Raw genomic sequence first — 21,972 nt, 5'->3', positions numbered from 1 at the left:
AGATGTAATTGCACAAGTACCTTTAAATGTAGAGGACCAAACAGCCCTCATTGCAGCTTGATAAGTGCATCGCATGCAGTGTGCGTAGCTCGCAAGTTCAGTTCTTAGTGACGGCATCCACTGTTTTCTGAACTGTGTGTCAGCCTGTCTGCTGTTCTTTATAATTATCAAAGAACTACTTCCTGCTGGAGTCGCGAAAAAAAAAAAAGGTCTCCTATTGTTTTTTCTTGCTTTGTTTCAAACATTTTTGGCATCTTTTATGTAAGTATTGAGGGATGTGTGCGTGCGTCTTCATTGAGAAGTAGTATGTGGAGGCTGTGGAGCTCTCCTCATATAGGCTTAGTAGCGAAGCCTTTTTCCAATCTGTTTTTGGGTTTCCAGCCTGTTTATTTGCTACTGTGGGGATTCCTAGCTGGTGTGTCTGCTTGCCGCTTCGTCGGGAATTCTCTGCCAGCTAGGTTACGCAGTCACGCCTTGCTGTGTGGCTGCTCTGGCTTTTACTGCTCCCCGAGAAGATAAGGGCCGGCCAGTGTTGCATGCTGTCCTCGCCCGGAGTAAGCGCAGGCACCTTGAACGGCAGCTTTCGAGCTGATAAAACCATGAGAGTAGCGGAGTCGCAATTCAGGAGAGGCAGCCATGTTTGTCATAAAAGCGAGAAGAATGCGAGTGATAGGTGTGCTGGTAGAAACTCAAAGCTGCAACAGAGTGTAGCCTGTGCATAGCTGTCTTTGACAGTTGGAATAAAACATCTGAGCCTGCGAGAACTGCAGGTGGTCCTCGGTCGAAGTGAAGTGGTTGTGAGAAAATCTTTCTAGCTAAAATTACAAATGTGCTTGCAGCCAAACACACAGTACTGTTTCAAGATAAAATGCACAGAGTAGCTTATGCTGCATGTGGGTGCACTGTTTGTATGCTATGGTCCGTTTCAGTTACGCACAAATTCAAGAACCATGAAAATAACACGTTTTATTGGTGCATACGGCTGTACCTTCTGCAATCACAGTGTCAGTTTCATTGTTGACTCCTATTTGATAAGCAGGCTTGAAGCAAGTTGTCATAGGAGCATTGGCCTCCTCAAGTTGACAGCAATGAAATTTGATTTCTTGATTTGAAGGTTTATTAATCAAGGACACTGCAGTTAGGGGTCGACCATGGTACCCGCTTTTGCTCATTTTACGCAGCTTTTCCTCATGGATGATAGAATACAGCTGCACATGATCTTGCATACTTGCTTGGCATTCATTGGAGTGACATTGTAACAGGGTTGTGCATTGGGCAGGATTAAGGTGCATATCCCCTCAACAGTTACCCACTTTCCCTCTGTGGAGCTTTGTGACATTAATTTCATTCAGCTGGTCGGCCTGCGCGTTATGTGGATTGAAAGCAGGAGTTTAAGGTACAGCAGTTTACATATATAGAAGGAACCTAATGTTTTTACAAGATGAATATTTACAGTTTCAGAGCAACAAAATAATGCGTCGCAAACAACAGAATAATGCATTACAAGCAACTAACACTGAATACACAGAAATATTTACAAATACTAACTGTTCACAGGGATGCAGGAGGATGCAAGTACTGATGAAATATACAGGGGGACTCAGGCAAACAACAATAAAAAGAAGGGATTAAAAAATGCGTTGGAGGCACTTAGATATCTCTTAACTGCGGGAAGGCGAAAGCCCTTTGTCACTCATTGCACCAATTTGAATTGGTTGCGCTTGAATTCCATTTCACGACGGAGGAGAAGAGCAGTTGGTGCGAGCGTGGCACCGTGTGACCTAGGTGACGATGTAATGGACGGTCACCGCGACCTAGGTCACGTGGCCTAGGTGATGATGTAACGAACGGATGGTCACCGACCTAGGTTGCAATGTAACGGACGGACAGTCACCGCGAGTATGAGGCATTAAAGACTATCACTTTAAAAAAATAATAGTTCAGGTATAGTAAAGGCAAGAAAAGTTCTTTCATGTCATGGAGGCAATCGGAGGCGAATGGAGTTTACATACAGCGAGGCAGTTAACAAGGTCACGAAGGAAGGGCTGCGTATGGTCAGTCCTGTGGGAGGCACACGAGAGACTAGATCTCCCCAATGCGCACTGCCTTGACAGGACAGAGCCCACCTTCTTAAACCCTTCGTCAGGGTTTCGTGGCATGCCCATCAAGGCTACAAGCCTCCGGGTTAGTGCTCTGAGGAGCCTCTCAGAACATGTCCGAATGTCCGTGTGGCCTGCCGGTATTTTCCACGATTTAGGAAGCGGCTTGCAACAGATGTGTTGAAGTTTTAGCTGCCTTGAGTTGCGTTGCTCATCGACTTGGGTAGCAGACCTTGGTCCCTCCACTTGAGACAGTAAGCAGGACTGCTGGTCCCAAGGAGAGTCCAAAAAGCGGCAGACTTCTTGCTTTCCCTTGGGTCAAGAAAAGCAGCAGGGATAACTGCGCTTTCCTCCCCCTCACCCCACAAGTGCTGCCACTCTCATATGCCTGCCCAGATTACATGCATCCATAGATGATATCTGCTTGAGAGCATGCCCGCTCTTGTGTCGCTTATACAGACCCCGAGGTCCAAGGGAAGTCGGCCGTCCTGTATTAGTATCGTCCTGTATCAAGCCTGTTGACAGAGGTGGACCTGTTGGTAAAACATGTTCAAAATGGTTTTTGCCTTCCAAGAAAAGGTGCGCACGCAACAGAGAAATACACCATTACATGGGTTGGTGTCACAGGGGCTACATTTTCTCAAAGTGAAGCTTTTACATAAAAGCTAGAAAAGCACGAAGAATGAAATGAGACGTTGCTGTGAGTTAGTGTCAATGCCCTTTTCTTTTGCAAGCCTATGAAGCTAGGCAACACTGGCATTCACGCTAAATGGTGACCAGGGTCCTTTTTAGTGTACGTGTACTGAGCCACTTGTGACACTGTTTGCCTTGTGGAGATGCAAAGTGTGGTTTGTCTCTGGGATGTGAAAGAAGAGTTAAGGCCCTCCTCTGTTTCCCTCCCTGGTGCGTGCAGTTTGAGGATGCCTTTGACGACCTCTCGCACTTTGATGGCGAGGACTTCCTGAGCAGCCTGGGCTGCCATGGTGGGGGTGGCGGCGGCCATGCCACGGTTCCTGGCTCCTTGGTGGAGTTTGAGGAGGTATGGCCACCGGGAGCAGGACCCAAGGGAGGTGCCTCTGGCGTGGTGTCCTCGTCATGCCCCCCCGACCTGGCCCTGGTCAAGGAGGAGGAGCTGCCCCTAATGGAGGGTGACCTGCGGGCACTTGCCAAGGACCGCCAGAAGAAGGACAACCACAACATGAGTATGCTTGGCCTTGTTTCTGCACAGCTAGGCTGAACATGAGCACAAGTACTGAGGCAGGAAGGATTCTGTTAGGAGTGTGTGGCAGTGAAGCCACCTGCTACAATTGACCAAGTTTCGGGCAGTGCCACTGGAGGGTGCTAGTGTACTTTGAAGTTGCGAAAATAAACACAGGAGGGTGGTATGTGCAGGACAGCGTGGGGAAGGACAAATGGAATGGAAGGGGAGAGGGATAAAGGTTTTCGGCATCGGAGCCACGGGGGTTGGAGTTGTGTGTGTCACCGCCGAAGCGTGACAGTGCATTACTGCTTGCGGACTCCAGCTGTGTTTTACCACAAGCACGCAGTGAGAACTTAATGTTCCTCAGGGTGCTGCCAGGTTTAGAACAGCTAGGCATGTATTATATGGATTCCAACTGAGAGCAAACATGGTGTTTCAAAAGACTTAAATGTAGATCACACAAGAAAACTGCGCCTTAATGTGAAGATTCACTTGTCGTTGAGCATATGCATTTTGGCACCACCTTGCTTGGAAAGGAGGTCGCACCATATTACCAAATGTGAATACCGGTTAACTATGTGTTAGAGCACAGTGTTTGGCAGGGGTAATGCCGCGTGTAGCCTAGCACAAGGTGTAGTCCATACTTGGCCACTCAGACTTAACTGTGCCGGCAGTGGGAAGGCATGCAAAAGAGAATAAGATGCAGAGCAGCTGTAGTAGTACAGGTACAGGATTGCACATGTTGGGGAGCTAAGTGAAAAGTTAACTCGCATCACTAGTGCAGCTCTCCTCACCTGTCTTCTCCTTTGCTGTCTCTGCCAAGTGCACTTCCAAGTCCCCGTGTTGTTCATTTCATTTCCTCTGCTTTTCTGCCCAATGGCAGATGGGAAGTTATCCCCATCAGCCTGTCAGTGCCATTTTCCACAATCACACACAACACATTGCATGACAGGGCAGCTGTATAGTTTGCCTCAGAAGTGTTGGTGATGCTCAAAAGCTACTATAGCCTGGTACTAGTAGATAGCAGCATGCCTAGCCACTGATGGGCCTGGCCAGCTCTGGTTGGGTTCATCTGTAAGTCACACAATGAAATCTTGAAAAAAGAAAAGTACATTTGGTTTAGTGTTAGCGTTCTTTGTGTTTCAGTGCGTCTCCCAGCTTAAAAAAATTGCAAAAGTTTCATTTATAACTTGTAGATGTGTTATCTTTTAGGTTAGTCATAGGTAATCAGTAACAAGCTCAATGAAACTACTATGGAACAGTTCAAAATAGTGATGAGGTAAATAGCAATCAATTTCTTGATGTTTTGAAGTGGTAAATAGGTATAAAGCTCTTATGTTCTTCTGTATAAAATGACCCCATACTTAAATGTTTAGGGAATTTTGATTTAACCCCTCGTGCAAACTAACTGAAAGCAATGAAAATATTGTCGTTATCTTTGTTCAAGAGAGCGACAACATAATTAAATGGCCTGTTGCTGATCCTTTGGTCCAGATCGTAGAAGGGCATTTTTCACTAAACTATCCAATCTAAATAGCATGCATCTGCAATCAAGAGTTCTAAAAATGTCGTCATGAAAGCCGGTGAAACGTGTTTGCAGGCCCTTAAAAAGCTTGTTCCCAAATACTTGAAAAAGTTGCATTTTTAAGAAAGCTTGTTGTTAGGTTAGATGATTCATATTGCATAGTTGACTGATAAATGGAAAGAAGATGCATTCAAGAAAATGACGCAAGCATGTTGCATTCATCTGCATTCTTCTTTTTCTGTGCAGTTGAAAGGCGGCGAAGGTTCAACATTAATGACCGCATTAAAGAACTGGGCACTCTGCTTCCAAGGACAAATGACAGGTGAGTGTGGGTCACTCTCAACTGCACGCTGCTTTTCTGAGATAAGCTGTACAGAAATACCATGTGCCCAGCAGCAGTGAGGGGGCTCAGTATGTTAAAGATGACCCTCGGGTGTCTGTCAGAAAACTGAGCACTGCCCCAGCTTGATGGCTTCCAGAAGTGTCAGTGCACCTGGATGAATTGTGCCGTGTGGAAACTTGGGCCAGTTAGGTTGATGACGCGCAGCATGGAATAAAGCGCGTTAAATATGTTGTCATACTGAACAGGTATCAAAACCCACCACCTCTTGCAGGGGCATAACCAGGGGGGGGGGTTTCAGTGTCGGAACAGCCGTCAAAATTTTCTTCTCGTGGCATCCCCCCTCTACACCCCCCCCCCCCCCCCCCCTGGCCTTTTTTCTGCCCGTGCTATTTACACACCGCACAATATATTAAAATGTAAAAACAAAAATAGAAGTGTCAGTTTGTAGGCAAAAATGGTTCCTGTTCTAAGGACCAGATAGCACCACTAAGCTGAAGTTATCGTTGTTTCCGTTTGCATGTGCTGAACTAAAAGTGTGGATGTAACAGTGCAAATTCCCGCAAAACACAAATGACTAAGATATTGTGTGGGTTCAGGCTCTCTCCTCCTTTTTTTTACCACTGGCATATAGCACCCCCTGAAAAATATTTCTGGGTATGCCACTGAGCTCCTGTTGCTGCCCCGTTACTTGGAACCTGATTGGGCAACACTTCTATTATACATTCGATCCCAAGATGTATCAGATGTGATGGTGGCTGTGGCAGTGGGTTGGACTAGTTAGCAGTGAAACATAGTTACAGTAGCAGAGTGCAGGAGGTTGGTGCCCTATACTATGTAATCCTTACTTTGAAGAGGCGCACGAAATAATTCACTGTGTGAAAAGGTCCCTATGCAAGATGTACAGTAGAATTTTGCTGATGCAAACCTCGCAGGGTCACAAAAAATATTCGTATCACCTGGAAATCTTCAATATTTAAAACCCAGTATATGCTGAAGCATGGGAAATGTCTTTGCATAAGTCTGTTTACTTACAGCCTTTATTAATGGCCGCGCACCACTTCTCACTGCTCACTGGTGCACACTGTGCGACTGGTGATAGCGGTGTTGGCGATGTGTGGTCTGCAAGCCACTGCCTAGTGCTCACTGCAAGTAGTACACATTTAGTTATCGCGGCATCGGTGATGTGGCTGCGCATCTCGATGGTGCAGCCTCAGCTGCCATGTAGATATCATCTGTAGTGACACAGGAGAGTGTTTGGAACGCCTGAAATTTTGCACATTAACAATGCACTTCAGCCAGGGAAGCTTTCAGATTCATATCATCTCAAAATTCACTCAGGTTCATATCACCGAGATTCTACTGTAAATGAAACATTAGTTTATAACAGCAGCTAGAATTCACAAATTTATGCTGACCTAATATGATGCTAGGACCATGTAAACATTGCGTAGGCTTTCTGTGGCCAGTGTGCAGTTAGATTTCAGCCTGCATTTCTATGTATCCAATGTGGCAACTGTGCATATTGATGTAGTGTATCAACCCCACTGAACGAATGCTGCTACAGAGCTATTCCCGCCACAGTGAAGTATTTAAAATAGTAAGTAAGTAGCTAATTTTTTCTTGCTTTACGCACCCAATTACACCCACCCACAGAGTTTAATACCTTGTGTGGTTTCACCAATTACGTCTGCGGAAGTTACTTAGCACTTTCACAGGCGCATTGACATTCTCAGCGGAATCAGAGTTAATGCACAGATGTAAGTGTATAATGCATTGCATTCTAGCACACGAAGACTGCCTGCAACGATTTTCACAACGGCTTGGACCCCACACGCGCAACCTGCGGCCGTTGGTATGAGGTGAATTTTGGGTGGCCCGCTTTTCCGCTCACTTCACTGATGGAGTAATGGAAATCATTGTTGGTTTCAATTTGAAGTCACAGTGCCAGCTGTAAAAAGTACTGACATCAGGCCCTTCAAGCGGTAGCTGGTTCCAAAGTGCTTTCACCATGGCTGCAGTGCTGAGCACATTAGGCCTAGCAACACCGAACAAGTGGTCCGTAATCAGTCCGCTGCCGCCTAGCATGCCGGCAGTTGGCAAGTTGTTGCAGGTTATATGCCGTTCGCTTGCATGGTGTCACTAGGTGGTCCTTGCCTAAAGCATTGATTTAGATGTGCATGCACCATGACTTGCGCCTTGTTTGATTCCGAAATGCCTCCAGGCAGCGTGATCTCGGCATAAGCTCTCGCAGGATGAGAACGGCCGTATTTATAGCATGTGAAAATACAAATAATGGATTTTTGTCGCTAGTGAAGCGGGTACGCTTATTACACGAATATGTCCATTGTTAAATATTTGCACAGTGCCATGAAAATCGCACTGTGGTGCAGATTTCAAAACTGCGAAAGACCAAAAGCTGACAGATGTTCGGATAGAAATGTTGTTCCATGTGCTGTCCGGCCTTATCTGTCCATTCTATATGCTCTGCGACAACTTTTTCAGGCAGTGGGGCGGAAGCTACGGAGCTGATACAAGCCCTGTCTTGCACAGTGGATGATTGTTCTCATTTGCTGTTTTTAGTTTTCCCTTAAAACAAGGTATATTGTCAATATTTGTTATTCAAGCCACATTTCTAGCACAAATGTCAACTTTCAGCATCGAAAGTCAAGGAGAAAAGTTGTCTTGATTACAAAAATTTTGCAAGGCACGTCCAGTTACAAGAAGCTTCAAAAGGTGGTGCTGGCTGCAACATTGCATCAACAGTATAATGTTGCCCCAAGGAGAGCAACGTGGAAGGCGGCCAGGCAGGCCGTCATGCAGCCGAACTATTTGGCAGAATGACCAAATACAGTAGCCGACGGGTAATTCGGACTCCAATAATTCGGACTTGTAGGGTATTTCGGACCTCGATGAGGCACCGTCAGTCGCCCCATAGAAGCGCATACATATTCGCGACGGATATTTCGGACTTCAAAAGTCTGAAAGTTCGATTTTTCGGACTAATTTCAGTCGCCTGTGGGCCAAAATCGGCTATCTTATCGGCTTTTTCGCCGGCGCAAAAGGCGCCATGTTGGATTGAGGTGGATTTATGCTGCAGTTGGCTTGGCTTGACACATATTCGGTACCTCATTGTTGCCAGTAGAGGTCCCTGCGATCTCTGACACTTCGAGGTGGCAGCCGGATTGTCATCGCTGCCAACTTGCTTTTGTCGCCGACGTTGTCGCGGGCAGTTATCGCTTGTCCCATACGTTGAAAATTGGTTGTTGGGGCAAGGAAATTGTGCCGGAGCTTTCTCACATCTCATCGGGAAGGGATAAAGGAGGGACTGAGAGAAGAAAAGAAGAAAGAGGTGCCGTAATGGAGGGCTCCGGAATAATTTCGATCACCTGGGGATCTTTAACGTGCACTGACATCGCACAGCACACGGGCGCCTTTGCGTTTCGCCTCCATCGAAACATGGCCACCGCGGTCGGGTTCCAACCCGGGTACTCCGGATCAGTAGCCGAATGCGCTAACCACTGAGCCACCGCGGCGGGTCTCATACGTTCGCCATTCGCCATTTCGTCACTTGGGTTTCTCTGACCGCGTTGACCGAGTGGCGCTCAGTCTTCACAAAGTTACATCTGTTCGCCGTTTTGTGATTGCGTCGGGCGGTTCCGCTGCTTTGAAAGAAAAGTGCCTTATCTTTGCGTGTGCTTAACGAGCAGTGTGGTGCACACTTGGGTTGTGGACAACATGGCCACGCTGGGTCCGTCATAGAAGCGTGGGAAGTATTCCAACTAAATGCGGTGACCTTGCTGTCTAGCGTGTACAGTGAAAGCACAACCTTGGTGCAAATCGTCGCCAGCAAGAGAAATTTGCCGCAAGGTAAAATCACTGACATTTTTAAGCTGATTTCATCTCAATAAACTGATTTTTTGTACTTCACGGATTTTTCGGACTGTTCGATTATTCGGATCGTTTTTCGAGTCCCTTCGAGTCCGAAAAATCGGTCGGCGACTGTAGCCTTTGTAGCCTTCCTTTCACTGCCAAAAAAAAGCTGTTGCCAAGTGCAGTTCTGTTTCATGTCAACAAAGTTTCTGCTTCGCCAAAATCTTTCTCCGGTCCCGTGAATTTTGTTATAGCAGGATTTGACTGCAGGCCTAATTTTTGAGGTAACTAACCCAGAGTGGGCTCGGAGATTTGATCTAGGAAGATGGATGCTGTTGGTCACTTCTAGCTTGCGTGTGGACAAGCGTTTGCACTGAGACCACAGCTTGGCGCTACCAAAGCCTCTGTTAGGCATGGATCAATAACCCCAAGGTTTACTTCCTTGAAAATTCAACACATAGCACCTCAATTGGAGCAGCCTTTGTTGCTTTGCCAACCGTTTTAGAGCGAAAGTTCTACTGCTCCGATTCTTCAAGGTCGTGTAGGTATGCAAAATGACCTTGAGAGGCAGCGGAGTGCAACAATAAAAAATGAACTAAATAAAATAGAAAACATAAAACAACATAACTTAAATTAAAGAATTGCAGAAAAAAATTGCGTAAACAATTGCAGAAAAGCAGCTTTCACTCTGCATTAAGGTTTGGCAGAATTGCGACGAGCCTACGTCAATTTTTTTCAGACCATTTACATGCTTTCATTGCTATCATTTGGCTAGACTTGTGGAGAGGTCCTCTTAGTGTCACATATCCAGTGCACCTCTTCTAAAGCCTCCATATACAGGGCACTGCCTAGCACATTGTTTGATATATCAGATGTACCGGCGGAATATGTGTAATGTAGGTGTGCAACGCTCCAGTACTTTTCGTTTGCTCATTCATTCATTCATTCATTCATTCATTCATTCATTCATTCATTCATTCATTCATTCATTCATTCAATCAGGTTTATTACCTTAAGGACCTCCCATTGTACGTGTAGTGCTAGGCAAGGTTAATATATAGTGAAATAAAGGATCATTTTTATGTGATGTTAGTGGCAGAAGTTTCACACAAGATTTTGTACGGCAAATTTCAGGTGTTCAGCATAGAGTGCAGTTCGAAATATCCGAGTTAAAGCAGGCTATTTTTCGTAGGTGCGCTCGCACCTTAGTGATGCGTCACCTTTTTGAAATGTGGTATATTTCACATGTCTCGATTATTTCTGAAATCGTCTTATTAGGGTTTGGAAACGTTCATCTCGGTCAATAGGAGAGAGCAACGATCATCAGTGTAGATGCTTAGGTGCCAGAGGAGGCCATCTTCAGTAAGGCACCTGCTTGTCTGCGTGATTTGCACTCAAGGGCACGACTTCAGAACTGGAATTGCCACGGAATTTATTTATTTATTTATTTGTTGTCAGGGCATCCTTTTGTAATTTAGAGCCCTTCTTCCCTGTGCCTTCAACAGAGCGACCAAGGAGCAGATTTAATGTAATAGCACATATTCTCATTTTGAGCTCTTTATTCTGACCTGAAAAATTGGATAACATGCATTCCAGCCATGAGAAATAGGATTGTGTGCAGCCTTCTGGCTGTGTCCCACAGAAGATCAGAAGATGAAGATTTAACTTTCAACTGCACAAGTGTGGTTTCCAACTGAGGGCTAATAATAGAGCCATAGGCTTCTTGTGCAGAGCACGCAGTCCAGAGAGTCTTGCCCCAATTCTACTTTTTCTTTTGTTACAAGTTTGTCATGCCTACAGTTTTTTTTTTTTTCCAAATTTTAGTGTGTCAAATTTTCTTCTTGTTACTTGTGGATCCTAACAATTTTCATTCCAAGTATGTATTCCTGGTTTCAATGTGATTCGCTATCACCATCAGGCTTTCAGCGAGAGGAAGCAGTACATAGGAGTGGCGTCGGTTAACTGTTTCAGTAGTTTCAATTTCAACGCCATTTAACCACTGTGACCTCGCAATGCTTACGCTATCGGAAGCATGTGAGCGCACCTCGAGCCTACAGTTACTGCCTCCAGACAACTAAAACAGGCCTCTCTAGCCACACACTGCATTTTGATCGTGGTTGCTTGAGCCAGCATTCTCGATGAGCTTGTTTGTCACGCTTTCAAGAAATATGGACCGTCGAACGCACTCAACTGTACTGGGAGTTCCTATGCAAAGGTATCTCCTGCAAGAGATTCTAAAAAATAGCGCACCTGATGATGACGATTACTAAAGCCCAGACTCCAAAGACTCTTCTACAGGCAGGCATGCATGTGCACATGCCAAAGCCGATCTGCACATGCACACATCGTGAGATATGAGCAGGAGCAAGCATTGTGCCCAGTTTTGTACATGCCGGCCCCTCCACTACCATCTCAAACACATGCACGTACTACAGGCGGCACACCGGTTTACAATTTACAGTCAGAGGACCGTGCGGCTCCCGCTAGTGCTGAGGCGATTCTGAGCTGCTGCCGTGAAATTCTTTGGTGAACCGTTTCAGGGCTGTAGGGGGAGTGAGCCAGCACAAGCACTAGGCACGTGGAGATGCGTGCTCTTTTTTGACGCCTGCCGTGGGGTGGCACTGGGCGCGCAAGCACGCTGTGCATGTGCCTCGCAAATGCTCAAGTCAAGCTCGAATTGCAGTGCAGATAAATTTTTGCTGATGAAAACGTTTTTCCCGTTTTTGCTATTCCAAAACTCCACCTCGTATAATATGCAAGTCTCTCTGATGTATCGCAATTGCACCTGTTTGCATATGCGCTTTGTACTCTGTCCACTCCTGCATTTGCCGCTAAAAGGCGGCTTGCTGTGTTGTAAAATTAAAATAGAACAAATAATCTCAGCCATGGGTAGGGAAGTCAGCTGTTGTGCATGCCTCTAAGCTTTGTTCCTTTACTCCGTGCAGGCACTATGAGCTGGTGCGGGACATCCGTCAGAACAAGGGCACCATCCTGAAGGCGACGGTGGACTACGTACGCACCCTCAAGAAGGAAAACGACCGCATCCCCATGGTCGAGGAAAAGCAGCGCACGCTGGAACAGCAGAACCGACAGCTCCTGCTCAGGATACAGGTGGGCACACACATCCCCAGCACTTTCCTGGCTAGAAAAACTCTAGAAATATACCAGGCACTTTTCGCAAGGGTCTTCCCAAAAGCAAGGTCCATTTTTTTTTTTTTTTTCAGGAATAGAAAGATGTTTATTATCAGTTATTGACACTGTAGGCTTTCTTGTGTTGGGGCACGAATTAACACCAGGATGCCTTTTTCTTTTTGAAAAAATAAACTTTACCCTCTCTCTCTTTTTGAAACAACTGTTTATTAGTGAGGCTAAGTTGAGAGTGATCACATGGCTGCGTCTATCCATTCCAGCGTCTATCTTGCCTCCAGCTCCTTCATCTTCCTCCCCGTGGTTGCTGGACAACTGTGCTTTTTCCGCTTCATGCACTCGCCATGCATCGGGAAGTTTGCTAACAGAACATTGTTTGAAAGGTTTATTGCTCCTCTATTTGCCAACATACCGTAAAAACCCGCATATAATGCGAGCTTTTTTTTCCCCGTAATTAGCATCCTAAATTTCTGCCTTGTACTATTTGCGGATCCGAACAAAAATTTTCACAGTTGCTAGAAGTTTTGGTTTCGTTATTGCGGCGTGGCTACGGCTTGACTTCGTTGCTCTCGACAAACGTCGTCACGATGTCGTTTCTTTGTTGTTGATCCGTTGGGTGTGCCGTGTGCCTGTTGACAGCGCACGTGCTCGCATGTTAGCCACGCTTCGTGAAGTGGATGTTTTTTTGGGAGCAAGATGTCAGGGTCTCAAAAAGAGTACTCAGCTGCTTTCAAGCGAAAAGTGATTTTAACTGTGGCGAACATCGGCAACAGTGCGGCCAGGAGGCAGTTTGGTGTCGTCGAGGGAAGCATTCGTGGATGGCGATGGCAGAAAGAAGCCCTTTCCGCGCACAGCGGAATGCGATGAAGCTTTCACGGCCCGAAGAACTGCGCATTCCCAGGAATTGAACTTGTCCTGATGGAGTTCGTACGACAACAGCAAGCCGCGCATCTAGCTGTGAGCAGGGAGCTTATGCAGGCAAAAGCTGGAGAGCTTGCAAAAGAAAAAGGGATACCGCGCTCTGCCTTCAAAGCGAGCAAGCACTGTGTCCATCGCTACGTGTGGTGTGCTGGCTTTTCACTACGCCAGCAGACCTCGGTTTCACAGAAGCTGCCTGAAGTGTTCAAAGAGCTGCTTGTGAGTTTTCAGCGCCATGTTATTTCTTTGCGCATGTCAAAGAACTTTCTGTTGGGCCAAATAGGCAATGCCGATCAGATGCCGGTTTGCCTGGACATGCCATCACCCCTCACTTTGCACGAGAAGGGGTCTAAACAAGTTAGCATCCGGTGCACTGGCAACAAGGCACGAGTTACAGTCATGTTATCGTGCACAACAGATGGCCGCAAGCTGCCACCTTACGTGATCTTCAAAAGGAAAACAATGCCGAAAGGTGAGGAGCTGCCAAAAAATGTCATTGTGAGATGTCATGAGAAAGGTGGATGAATAAGGATCTAGTCTTGGACTGGGCAAAGAAAGTCCGTGTGGTGTAGGTGACCTGTGCACTGTCATCTCTCCCGTCCATCCTTGTGCTGGATGCGTTTTGTTGCCATTTGGCCGACTCGGTGAAGAGGCTGCTACGCGACTGCGGCACTGAACTCGTTGTGATTCCAGGTGGGTTGACGTCACAACTACAGCCCCTTGATGTTTGTGTAAACAAACCCTTCAAGGATGCAGTCAAGTGGTGCTGCGCATAGTGGATGCGCTCAAGTGAGCCTGCAGTGACGCCAACCGGGCGGCTGATGCGGGCTTTGCCAGCCACGGTGTGCAAATGGACCGTGGAGGCATGGGCGGCCATCCCAGAAGATTTTGTGCATCGTTCTTTTAAGAAGTGCGGCATCTCGAACGCCCTGATGGCACGGAAGATGAGTACATTCAGGATGATTTGTCGGACAAGGAAATGTCGGAAGAAAGCGCTGCTGAAGATGAAAGTGACTGAAGTGAAATGCGGGATGCGATTTGAATAAATGTCTTTTTTGAGCTTTCGGCACTCGTATTATATGCGGGTAAAACTTTTTTTTGCATTTCGCATGTCTAAAATTTCACCTCTTATTATATTTGGGTTCGTACTGTACATGGGTTTTAATGGTAATCACGATTCCAGTCAATGCATGTTTATAGGCGCCGTGGCAGTTTTTGTGTGCCCATTTCACACCAGCTCGTTGCCTTGTCGTTGAGGAAGATTTCGACCGCATCTTTCACTTCTTTATCATTGGTGATGCGCCATCCAGAGAGATGTGATGGAAGCCAATATTCACAGAAACCAAGGGGTATAGGGGATGACAAAAAATAATTATTACACTACTCATATTACATTAATGAACAGAAAAAAATAAATAAAACATCCTCTGTGCTCCTTGGTTTCTTTGACTGTTGGCTTCCGTCATGTGTGTAATAACGGGCCCCTCTTTTCTGTTCCCTTGTCTGCTACAGTGAAAGCTCGTTAATTCACAACTCTTTAATTCGAAAAAAGTCATCGTGGTCCGGTCCGCAGTGCATAGAAGTCTATGCGCATAACAGCTCTTTAATTCACTCAAAAATTGGCGCCGCCACCCATAATTCGAACTGCGCGCCGCTGTTGAAAACCATCGTTGGAAGCTTTCATGGCAGAACGATAGATGGCACAACCATCGGGGCGCCGCTAGGGTGCTGGAACAAGTACTAACCAGTCTTTCCTGCCGAGACTGCTTCGAGGAACGACGTTTTAGTGTTTTAGCCCTCGTTTTGCACGCCGCTTGCTGTGAGCTTGTGTCCGCGAGATGTGTTCGCGTGGGAAATACTGCACCAAGACGGTGAAGGAGAAAGTGGTGATTTTATGCGAGGTGGACGAACGGAAGGCCAGCAAAGTGGAAATCGCGAAAAAGCACGGGATTCCACCAAGCACGTTGTCGACCTACGTCCGAAATAGGAAGGCCATCGAGGATGCCTACGAAGCCGAAGATTTCGCCAGCAACAGAAAAAGGCTCCGATTAGCCAAGTATCCGGAAATTGAGACCGCTGTGATCACGTGGGTGAAGGAAATGAGAAGCGCAGACATTCCACTGAGCGGCCCAATTATCATGGCGAAGGCGGCCGATTTCGCCCTGTGCATGAATGTGGAAGATTTTGTCGCCTCCAAAGGATGGTTTCACCGCTTTCGAGACAGACATAATCTTGTCTTTCGGGTGTTGTCCGGAGAAGCCAAAGAAGTGGACGCAGAAACTTGTGCCACGTGGCAAAGCGGTGCTCTGCAGCAGTACTTCGAAAGCTACTCGGCACAAGATATATTCAATGCTGGTGAGACGGCTTTGTTTTATAAGCTCCAGCCCGACAGAACAGTAACATTTTAAGGGGGCAGCTGCGCTGGCGGCAAGCGAAGCAAAGAGCGGATTACTGTTCTGGTCGCCGCTAATATGACCGGGACGGAGAAGGTCCCTCTTTTTGTTGTCGGAAAGACACAGAAGCCTCAGTGTTTCAAGAACATTAGGACACTGCCGACAGATTACACCGCCAACAGCAGGGCGTGGATGACGGGCGAATTGTTTAAAAAATGGCTCCTGAAATTCGATCAGAGGATGGAGCTAGGGAAGCGTCAAGTTCTCATTGTGGATAACTGCTCGGCACACAAAGTCGACGCCGAGCTGAAAGCCACAAGGCTAGTATTTTTGCCCGCCAACAGGACTGCGGCCTTGCAGCCAATGGATCAGGGGGTGATCAGAAATATTAAATGTTTCTATAGGCGCCAAATGATTGAGCGCAAGATTTTGTGCACTAGAAACCAGAAGGCCAGCACCATCACATTGCTCACAGCAATGCACATATTGGTGCGTGCATGGGAGCAGGTCACGCCATCCACAATTGCAAACTGCTTCCACCACTGTGGCTTTGCTGCCGGAAGTATGGAAGAAAGTGGCGACGATGGGAGTCCAGAGCCTCTGCCTGCGGCTGTGCTGCAGGACGTTAGTTTTGATGATTACGTTGAAGTAGGCAGCGATGCAGCAGTGTGCGGTGCCCGAAGTGATGAGGACATTGTCGCTGAAATTGTTTCGGAGCAATCTGTCCCAGAAGAGGCAGATGACGATGACGACGAGGAGCAAGAGCCCGTGCATCCGTCCGCGGCAGAAGTTATGGGAGCGCTGAATGTTGCGCACCTTTTCTTCAGCTTTGAAGAGGGGGAAGAAGACTCCCTGCGTCGCATTCGCGCGCTAGAAGACCGAGTGACTACGGTAGCCCTCAAAGAGAAGAAGCAGAGGATGATAACAGATTGTTTTGCTAAATAATGTTTTTCGTGCCCTCCGGGCATCAAACGTGTCCATTTTTGCTCACTTTCATTAGTTCGAATTTTGGTTAATTCAAACTGGCCTGGTGGCCCCGTGGAATTCGAATTAACGAGCTTTTACTGTAATAGTTTAACTAGGGCCTTGATTCTGGCAGTCTTGGTGCCATTCGTAGTGAGAGAGGGTTCTTGCTCAGCTTCTGCCCTCACTGGTCGATCACATTTCTGCATGGCAATCGGGGTAACACAGGACATACTATATCCGCCACTATGGAAAAGGGTAGCACTAACGAGCACTCTTGAGGTTTGATTATACGCAAACATAAGTACCCCTGAAAGCAGAAGATTGGACAGCTGTCACCATAGCTCAGTTGGTAGAGCACCGGACGCGAAATTCGGAGGCCATGGGTTCGGATCCCCCTTTGCTCCTTGGTTTCTGTGACTGTTGGCTTTTGTCATGTTTGTAGTAACGAGACTCTCTTTTTCCCTTCCCTTGTCTGCTCCCTTCCAGACAGATGTTCATTTAACTTTGAAACAAATAGTAATCACTAGGTGCCAAGTTCGGATTGTAGGGTGGGGTGGGTGATGATGTCCCGTCCAAACTGTTGCTGTAGAGTGACAGTTTGACGTGCGATGTTGGGGTGAGCATTGCTGTAAAGAAGACTTATGCCCTTGCTCACCATTCCTCTTTTCCAATTTTGAATTGCCTGTCTGAGTGTCTCACTATACCTGTCAGTGTTTATTGTGGTCCTAGGAGCCATGAAGTCTACCAAGAATACCCCATTTCGATCCCAAAACACAGTTCTGATGACTCCGCCAGGAGATTAAATTCGCTTGAATTTTTATTCCTCTTTGGTGAAGAGGAATTCCACCACATATGTTATTCCTGTTTGGTCTCAGGTGTGATAAGGAGCACCCAGGTTTCGTCACCCATAACAGTGGAGTCCAAAAAGTTGTTCTCTTCATCTGCGTAGCACCAAAGAAATTCGCAGGAGGAGTCAGTGTGTTGCCGTTGGTGGTCTGCTGTGAGCATTTGCAGGTATCTTTCTTGCTTGCACACGCCTTCCGATGTTCCAGCTTTTCTATCAAAATCCTATGAATGGTGCTTCGAGAAACCTCGGGAACCAAAATGCATTGATCATCAAGCACGATGCTCCAATTTTGCTGCATAATTTTTTCAACATTCGCTACTATCTCGTCATTTATTGACGGTCTCCTGCATCTTTCTTTGCTAGCAATTTCAGAGCGACCAGCTGGAAAATCCCTACACCATTTGCAGATGTTTTTGATGTCCATGCATGACTGCGTACACTTCCATCGATTGGCGATGAATTTCGGTAGGTTGGCATACAAAAAGCCAATAACTGTGCAAACTTCATGCCTGCTGGTAGCGACAAGCGGAAGCTCCATTACAAATGGCTGCTAAGCCAAGGCTGGCTGTCCCAACGAGCTGAGCGATGGCTTGTTTGAGAGGGAGGAAAAGAACAAACACAGCAGTGGTGGCAAAAAGCCATGCCAGTAGCACAGTCGCCGACCGATTTTTCGAACTCGAAGGAACCCGGAAAAGGGTCCGAATAATTGGAACAACCTGAGAAATCCGTGAAGTACAAAAAATTCACATTATTGAGTTGAAATCTGCTTTAAAAAGTGACTTTTACCTTGCGGAAATTTCTCTTGCTGGCAGCGATTTGCGCCTGTATTTTCGCTGAAGTTGTGCTTTCATTGTACACGCTAGACAGCACTATCACGGCGTTCAATTGAATACTTCCCACGCTTCTTTGACGGACCCGGCGGGGCCATGTTGTCCACAACCCGAGTGTGCACCACACCGCTCGTCAAACACACGCAAGGACAAGGCACTTTTCGTTCAAAGCGGTGGAACCGCCGTATGCAATCAGAAAACGGCGAGCAGATAAATTCGTGAGGACGGAGCGCCACTGGGTCGACGCGGTCGGAGAAACCCTAGTGACGAATGTACCCGAGTTCAAACTTGACCGCGGCGGTGGCGTTTCTATGGAGGCAAAATGCAAAGGCCTGGTGTGCTGTGCGATGTCAGTGCAGGCTAAAGATCCCCAGGTGGTCGAAATTATTCCAGAGCCGTCCACTACAGCACCTCTTTCTTCTTTCACACCCTCCTTTATCCCTTCCCTTAAGGTGCGTTCAGGTGTGTGACAGATACTGTGCCATTTCCTTTCCCCCGAAAACCAATTTTCATTTTCAAACCAGCGAACGAGACAGGCTAGGCTCCCTAGACAAGCGATAACTGCCCGAGACCCCATGACAACAAAAGCAAGTTGACGGCGATGACAATCAGACTTCCACCTCGAAGGGGTAGAGTTTGCAGGGACCACTACTAGCAAAAATGAGGTACCAAAAGTATGTCATGCCAATCCAACCACAAAGTAAATCCACCTCAATCCAGATCGCAGCCCCTTTTGGGCCGGCGAGAAGCCGATAAGATGGCAGATTTTGGCCCGCAGGCAACTGAAGTTAGTCCGAAAAATCGAACTTTCGAAATATCCATCGCGAATATGTATGCGCTTCTATGGGGTGACTGATGGTGCCTCATTGAAGTCCGAAATATCCTACAAGTCCGAATTATTGGAGTCCAAATTATCCGTCGGCTACTGTAGTTTCCATGCGGCTCCAGCGCTTTGGAGACCGTACTTTTTGGGAGCATCGTCGTGTGAGCCAGCAGTGACAAAAGTGCACATTCAGTAAGGAAAATGATCAGCACATGGCTGTCATTTTTGCGTGGTCGGGTGAGTATGAGGGGGTGTCACACTAGGGTCAGGAGCATTGTTGTCGTAGTTTACTAAAACATAATTGCCAGAGTTGAGTAGCAACGGAATAAGAAATCCTGTGCAAACAATAGGCAAGACTGGTTGATGAGCAGGTGCCAAGCATTTCTTACCATTGCGTGCTCTTCCCCTCAGATGGCTGGAAACTTCCCCTTTTGACGTATAGTGCACTGAGAGTGGTGCACTACCAGTGAAGCACTACTAGTGATGTGGGAAGGGCCTAGGTTCCTATTCCAGTGTTGCTGGCAGTCCATTGGCTTTTGCAGATGGGTACATGTGTTTCCTGGCTGCATGCTCAGGTTTTTAAAGGGAGAGAGCACTGAATTTTAAGTACCTAATTTTGTTGACTCAATGTTGGCTCAATTTTGTCGGCTTGCTGTTCCAGGTGCTCAATTTCACAGTTGTTTCATTAGAAATGCTGTAGACGATTTTTACCAGTAATTTTTCAATCAGCGCGTGCGCCCGTTTTTATGTATGCCGATACTGGAAACCATAACTCATGATCAGTGAAAGCGTTGGTGATTGCACGTTGGCAGAAGTAATGTACCAAAAGCTAATTTAAATCTCAATCCCCAGGCAGTAATGGGACATAGAGTAGCATCTGTTTCAGTCACCACACACAAAGCTGTTAGGCACAGGGACATACACCTCGTCGACGAAAGTTTTAATCGACCGTGGTTGCCGCTTCATCTAAGAAATGCAAAGCACAGAGGTGCCATTTAGAGACAAAACCTAAAAGAACATCTTTGGCGATGCGAAGAGTACTTTACTTTTCATTGAAGGGTGCACTGAGAACACAAACTTTAATAAAGATAGGAGGAACACTTCCGAGTGAAAAAAAACATTGCATTAAGACAAATCAGGGATATATTGCTGAGACGTGGTCGCGTGGTGAGCTACACAAATAGTAGCAGGATTTCACCAAAGATGGCACTTTAGTTTGTTTTATGCAGTTTTCAGTGCTGAATTAAAATTATAGATCCTCGTGCTATTTATATATTTACGTTGAAAATCACATAAATCTGTTTGGGGGTGAGGCATACAGTAAAACCTCGTTGACATATTCCTGGTTCATACGACTTCCCAGTTCATACGCTCAATGTCGCAGACATTAAAAATGTCCCATAGAGTTACACTATATTTTTCCCGGTTAATATGTTCCCGGAAAACACGAATTCCTGGCTACTACGTTTAAAATTTCAACAAATTGTGGTTGTATAATACATTTAGTGACCAGCCACACGTGTGTAAACATGCAATTGGGCCAAACGTGAGAGCACACGGCATGAAAAGCTTAAATGCAGCGGCAGTCACCTGCCTTGGTGGCTTCTCTGCAGCACTGAGATGCAAGGAGGTGACGCACCACCATCACCACCAAGAACAAAAAAATTAAAACGGCGCACTAGCATTCGCGACAGCCGTTTCTGCAGGGACGTGATATGTAGAAGAGAAACATTGAGGTTTCTTTGCGGCGCATAAGGGAAAGGAGGCGAAGCGTCTACGAACTACAGCAATGCACTTATATACGAATGGGTCGGGTCTGGGAAACGCAGCTTGAAGGGATACTGCATTAATATTGCGATTTTCTGTGAAACCGCTGAAATTTTATTCAGAAGGTGCGATTATCTAAAGTTGCAGTCTTTATTTCATGTATTTTTGTGCAGATGGCGTTATTTTGTAGTTTTTGTGCGCACGCGCCAGTTGCCCCCTGCCCAGGAGGGAGGTGTGCCTGACGTCACACTTCTTGCGGCGTCCTGCTCCTGCGCACTGTGCTTGCATCGGTTCAGCTGTTGCACCTGCAAGCTCAGAGTTCTTTGCATCGTAACGTGAAACAGATCGAAAGTTACAGCCTAGCAGGGGCAGTGGAAATAATGGTTATATCATTCAGATATTGAAATGGCCATGGACTAGAGCCATGGCTACAAGTCCACCGCCTCATCGAACAACGGCGAGTAAAATGAGCCTGGGGGATGACATATCACCCAGACGTGCGCCCCGCAGTGGTAGCTGTGCGTATTCTAATCCAGTTTGATATGACCCGGACAAGTTTTCCTGAATCGGGTATTAAATGATTTGCTTTGCCAAAGGTAAATCAAAGCGTCACTTTCATTGCTCCAGCCACACAAAAAGAGCAGCCATGGCGCTGGGATGGGGTGGGGAGGGGAGGTGCGGAGACTTGAAATAGGACTTACACATCATGTAAGCAGCGCGAACAGCTAAGTGAGTGCTCGGCATATAAAAGCATCCAGCAACTTTTGTGACTGGAGCATTGTTACTACGCTGCCAGACTTGCTAGGGACTATTGCCACCTACTATTGCGAGGTGGCGCACAGCTGACCCAGAAGACGCCGATGTAGCCCTTGCACTATAGCTTGTCGACCGTCATTACTGCGATATCGAGGACAACAACAACCGCTTCCTCCTGCCTTGCTCGAGGTATTAAAAGATTTGCTTTGCCAAAGGTAAATCAAAGCGTCACTTTCATTGCTCCAGCCACACAAAAAGAGCAGCCATGGCGCTGGGATGGGGTGGGGAGGGGAGGTGCGGAGACTTGAAATAGGACTTACACATCATGTAAGCAGCGCGAACAGTTAAGTGAGTGCTCGGCATATAAAAGCATCCAGCAGCTTTTGTGACTGGAGCATTGTTACTACGCTGCCAGACTTGCTAGGGACTATTGCCACCTACTATTGCGAGGTGGCGCACAGCTGACCCAGAAGACGCCGATGTAGCC

General features: G+C 46.8%; 1 protein-coding gene across 1 annotated transcript in view; it reads left to right on the top strand.

The window, feature by feature from the left end:
• Nucleotides 1-21,972, top strand: part of Mitf (transcription factor Mitf) — a 116,912-nt gene that overhangs the window by 83,863 nt on the left and 11,077 nt on the right. Inside the window, exons 4-6 of the mRNA XM_077632916.1 lie at nt 3,013-3,301; nt 5,072-5,147; nt 11,984-12,149. Of these exons, the coding sequence (XP_077489042.1) occupies nt 3,013-3,301; nt 5,072-5,147; nt 11,984-12,149 (531 nt within the window). The remainder of the gene's footprint in view (nt 1-3,012; nt 3,302-5,071; nt 5,148-11,983; nt 12,150-21,972) is intronic.

The sequence above is a fragment of the Amblyomma americanum genome, chromosome 7 (genome assembly GCF_052857255.1).
Source record: "Amblyomma americanum isolate KBUSLIRL-KWMA chromosome 7, ASM5285725v1, whole genome shotgun sequence".
Lineage (NCBI taxonomy): Eukaryota > Metazoa > Arthropoda > Arachnida > Ixodida > Ixodidae > Amblyomma > Amblyomma americanum.
The sequence above is the reverse complement of the archived record's forward strand: the minus strand, read 5'-3'. Positions and strand labels throughout refer to the sequence as shown.